This window comes from Myotis davidii, unplaced genomic scaffold (assembly GCF_000327345.1).
Source record: "Myotis davidii unplaced genomic scaffold, ASM32734v1 scaffold898, whole genome shotgun sequence".
Taxonomy (NCBI): Eukaryota; Metazoa; Chordata; class Mammalia; order Chiroptera; family Vespertilionidae; genus Myotis; species Myotis davidii.
In genome coordinates, this window is record NW_006289504.1 from 416,705 (window position 1) to 422,259 (window position 5,555).

A 5,555-nucleotide genomic window follows, 5' to 3' on the forward strand; every position below is an offset into this window, starting at 1 on the left:
TGGCCCTGCCCTGAGTGTGAGAGTGGCGGCGCCCCAACCCCCTGATTGGCCCTGCTCTGTGGGGGATAGAGGGCGGTGCCCCAATTGCCTCCCACGGGCCCTGCTCTGTGTATGATGGGGTAGAGCCATAACCTCCCCATCGGCCCTGCCCTGAGTGTGAGAGTGGCAGGGCCTCAACCCCCCGATCGGCCCTGCCCTGTGTGGGACCGGGGGCAGCATCCCAACCCCCAATCGGCCCTGCCCTGTGCGTGACCTGGGGAGGCAGGGCAGGCACCTAGAGATCGGGCCTGCCATCTGCCACCTGGGGAGCGTCCTGGGCAGCGGGGGTCCCGTGTGTGACCCATCCGGGGTGGCCGGGTGGGACAGCAGCAATCTGCTGGCCTGCCCAGGCGTCCTGTGTGCGACCCGGGGCGGCACGCCAACCCCCAGATTGGCCCTGCCCTGTGAGCAAGGCCCCAAGCCCCCACTCGGCCCTGCCGAGAGGCTGAGGGACACCCCCCTCCCCCACCAGTGCACAAATTTTTGTGCACTGGGCCCTTAGTTTTGATTAAAAGAGAAAATTTAAAGCAGACAGAAATATTATAGTTCACAACCTCAGTGAAGTGACACAGGAATAGCACCAGGAGCAAGAGGCAGTGTCTGTGCCTGGGATGCCGCTGGCTGACCCCAGGCCTGGCCTGGGTGAGGTGAGGCCTGGATCTGCTGCTCCCCCTATCCAGCCAGCCCCCCCACCCCCCATAGATGTGGTTCAGCCGCACCAAGCAGCATCCCCTTTAGACCCAGACTGCCTCCTGGGAGCCAGGGTGGTAAGGGAGAGGCAGGGCAGCCTGTGAGAAAGAGGCCGCAGAGCTGAGAGAAACCCTGTGCCCAAGGCTTACTAGTTCCTCTAAGCTGACCATGTGCACAAATACTCCAAATACAAAGAACTAAGAGAGCACGTCTCTGCTAGTCTCTTCCCACTTAAAAAAAATGAAACAGTGAACATGTGTCTGTGTGTGGAAAACATCAAAGAACTTTGGGGCTAAATTTCAATTGGTTGTTTTTGTCTAATATTTTGGATTAAATAATTTACAGGTATGTTTCTCTGATAACAGCTATTCAGTAACACAAGGAAGCACATGCTTTTACATTTTTATATCAGAAAATTTCAAACCTACAGGCAAGTTGTGAATGCCAATGAATACTAGTATACACTTCTATTAGATTCATCAGTTGTTAAAATTCTGCCACCTTTTGCCCAGCCAGTGTTGCTCAGTGGTTGAGCATCGACCCATGAACCAGGAGGTCACGGTTCGATTCCCAGTCAGGGAACATGCCCAGGTTCCAAACCTGATCCCCAGTTGGGGGCGTGCAGGAGGCAGCCAATTAATGATTCTCACTTATCATTGATGCTCCTCTCTCTCCTTCTCCCTTTCTCCCTGAAATAAGAAAAAAAATTAAAATTTGCCACCTTTACTTTCTCTCCCTCCCCCACTCCCTCACTCCACACACGCCCGATTATACACATTCTTTATTTTACTGCTGAACTTTTGAAAGTAGGTCACAGACATTTCTTCATCTATAAATAGTCCAATGTGCATTTCTAAGAAACATACGCTCTCTTAGATAACTACAGTACTGATATTATCTAACACAGAAGACGAATTTCAATGTATAACTTGAGGCCCTTCCCCTCCCCACCTCTTTAAGAAAACCAACATGAGAAAATGACAGCATGGTTTATAATTACCTGGAGTTGATCTGCATGAAACCTCATGGGGCCAAACTGCACGTGAGATGTTGGTCTCTGTAAGAAAAAGACTTGCTTAAACTTTCTGTCTCTAATCAGAGCTACAGATGGAACTGAAACTCCTAGAGAAAAATTACCGAGAGTGAATAATTATTACACAGAGGAACCCCAGGAGTCTCCTCAGAGCCCGGGAAGGTGCAGCGCAGGGAGGGGAGGTGAGGTGAGTGGGTCCCGGCTTTCCTTTTCCTCACTGTGTGTGACTTGTCACGAAACAAGAGCTAAGTAAGTAAGCTTTTGAGTCTCCGTTTGAGAAAATCAACAGTACAAAATTAAGGAAAGCAGGAAAAAAAATAAAGTTAAAGGCAATAATTAATGACAATTTCAAATGCTAATGATTAGTACGATTTAAAAAAGATACATGTGTGTGAGTACACAGTGTTGGTCACCAGCTGAGGCCCAGAGGAAAGCGTGGCTGGCTCAGGGCCAGAGCATCCCTCCCGGGAACGACTGTACATGTTACCCGAACGGGGTGAGGCCGCAGCTGGTACAGGCCAAGAACAGCACAACCTTCTGTCTCAACTATAACAGCGGCTCACCGCTGCATCCAGTGCAAGAAACAAAAGAAGCTACAGGTTAATTTTTTAGGAATGATGAACGCTGCCTCCGTATAAGTTTAGAAATATCTTTTTAAGACATTACTGTTTTGGCAGTTCTATTTTACCACCGAACACTTTATTTACTCAATGAGACTGCATTCTGACCTTACATCCTGTCTAGGGGTATGTCTGGCTCTCAGGACCTCAAGTCCAACAACTGCTTACCACGGCCGCCCCCCAAGTCACCACCCCCAGGAAATGTGATGACATTATTCCATGAGCGGACGTCAGACTTGGGCCCTCAAAGAATAAACAATTTCCCAGCGGCTCTGGATAGGCGATTGGAACTACCGGAATCCTTCTATTTGCCCTTTCTTTGTGTATGAAAGTCAGTATCAAACTGGCCTAATCTGCCCTCTTAATAATATTTACGTTTTACACAAACATTTAGAAGGGAAAATCATTTTCCAATTAACTTCAGTAATGTCGCTTGGATTTAATCTTTCAGCTTCAAAAGCAACTGGTATTTTTAGGTAACAGAAACAAACAGTATGTTCACAGGCTGATGCTGGTAAATCATACAGGTTGTTGCGTTTGGTCTTTTGGATTTTTAAATATTTATGTACTTATTAAGATTCAGTCATAAAAAGGATTGTAAAATTAGGACTATCAGATAAGGATGATGTCCATTTGTATTTTTAATATTTTAAAGTAATTTTCGTGAATATGGCTGACAGAAACACGAACTAAATTATTAGAAGTTTTGATGAAACACATCAGACTTCTTTTTGCCTTTTTTCCCCCCTAACTGACCGATCATTTAGATGTGACTCTAGAAGGCAACGTTACTGGGTTATGAAGCTTGATCGTGGTGGGGGTGGGAGAGGAAATAAATAATTCCAACCTGTCTGAGTTGTCCACACCCGGACCCTCCCTATTCCTTTGCCTGCTTTCATTCTCTGTGGCTCTTAGTCACCATTTACCACGTTACTGATTTTATTATTTATCTTTTTTTAAAAAATATATTTTATTGATTTTCTACAGAGTGGAAGGGAGAAGGATAGAGAGTTAGAAACATCGATGAGAGAGAAACACCAATCAGCTGCCTCCTGCACACCCCCCACTGGGGATGTGCCCGCAACCAAGGTACATGCCCTTGACCGGAATCGAACCTGGGACCCCTGAGTCCACAGGCTGACGCTCTATCCACTGAGCCAAACTGGTTAGGGCATTATTTATCTTCTTTATTGTCTGTCTCTCCCACTAGAATGTAAGTTTTATGAAGACAGGGACTTACCTGCTTCATTCGTTGTTCTACTTCCAATACCCAACAGCCTGGCACCAGCAAGCATTCAAAAAATATTTTTGAACGAGTGTTTACACAACAGTTACTCTTTTTGAATCCATCAAGATATCATATTCATACCAGCTTTTACATATACATGTACATATTGTAGAATTTCCAGTTCTCAGAATAATTTCATATTCAGAGTATACTTCATAAAGGAACATGAAGGAAGGAATCTTACCACAAGAGAATCATGTGATCTCTCTCTCTCTCTTTCCTACATCCCCTTTATTAGGAACTAAAGTTATGCTGGGAGAAGTTTACATTAATTGTACGCAAACCTAGGAACCATAGTGAAGACTGAAGTCAGATTTTGTCCTGAGCCATACTATCTCCCCAGGCTTTGCCTGTACAGCCAGCGGCCATTCTCTCTCTCTCCCTTTTTCTCTCTTTCAACAGAGTGGTCATTTGATCAAAGGGACACAGCCTGGAGAATCAGGGGACACCAGTTCTTAGCTCAGAAGAGTCAACATTAATCCAGCCGTGTGTGTGTGTGTGTGTGTGTGTGTGTGTGTGTGTGCGAACCACTCACTGCTATGTTATAAGCAAGCACAGAGCTAGGTACCGGGAGTGCAAAGAACGAGTGTCTAACCCTGGCTATTCATAATTCTTAAAAAATTAATCTATAGCTTCTTTTGTTTCTTACACTAGATGCAGTGGTGTGTAGCGGCAGGAGCAACATAAACAATGACAGTGTGGTTCAGTTTTAACAGAGAAAGAAGGTTGTGTGCTGAATGCCTTGCTTCCAATCACATTTAAATCCCACTGAGTCCTTACCCTATGAGTAAGGTGAACTCATTAACTCCATTCCACTGGTGAAGAAACTGCAGCTAAGAGCGGTATGGCTAAACAGCTGGTAAGGGGCAATGGGGGGGACAGGACACCATTCACCACAATTTAATTCCCGTGGTCTTTTCTTGTTTTTAATTTTTATTGATTGCACAGAGCAAGAAAAGGGAGGGAGGGAGGAAGCAAGGGAGGGTAGGGAGGAGGGAGGGAGCGGGGGAGAGAGAGAGAAGGATTGATCGGCTGCTTCCTGCATGCCCCACTACTGGGGATTGAGCCCACAACCCAGGCATGTGTCCCCAACCAGAAATGAACCTGGGGCCCTTCAGTCCACAGGCTGATGCTCTATCCTCTGAGCAAACAGGCCAGGACAATTCCCGTGGTCTTTCCATGCTCCATTGAGAAAGACCTAAAACCACCCAACCCAAACCTCTCAGTGATGGCAAACCTATGACACACGTGTCAGAGGTGACACGTGAACTCATTCTGGGTGACACGCATCGACAGAGACAAAAATTGCATAATTCAAATATTTGTCTCTCGCAATGGCCAGAGTTGGGCATCACTCGAGTAATATTATTACTCACGTTACTCATGATCGATAATGCAATTCTAAAACCGGATGTAAACATGTACATCGGTGTTGCGTAGCAAAAATACATAGGGAAAACATCCAAGATACATTGTTCCAATATTGACATTAATATAAAAAGGTTAAGAATTGCACTATAAAGTGATTAATCTTTACTAATGACATTTTTTTTTTTACTCGAGTGACAAAATGCCCAATCCTGGAAACGGCCTCGTTATTGTCAACATGTGCCTCGGGTAAGCTTCCCGTGCGTTCTGGTGCATTCGGCAAACAGATGCACTTGATCGCCATGTTCATTAGGAGACCAGAGTGGGAGGGTTAGAAGAAAAAGATATACAGTGCAACAGTGCTCGACGAGACATTCTGCGTGTCGGATAATTGATTACAGCACCATATATTTGTTGGTTATACATACTATCTTTGAATTGTTTTGCACCAGGAGTCAGTGCAACAACACTGCAAAAAGTTAATAGGTTAGAAACCTATCAACCTTTTATAAAACAT

The 5,555-nt window shown here is 45.4% G+C and overlaps 1 protein-coding gene across 1 annotated transcript in view; it reads right to left on the reverse strand.

The window, feature by feature from the left end:
* PDE8A (phosphodiesterase 8A) overlaps positions 1–5,555 on the reverse strand; it is a 90,556-nt gene that overhangs the window by 46,763 nt on the left and 38,238 nt on the right. The window contains 1 exon segment of the mRNA XM_015562792.1: positions 1,730–1,786. Coding sequence (XP_015418278.1) covers positions 1,730–1,756 — 27 coding nt within the window. The 5' untranslated portion in view covers positions 1,757–1,786.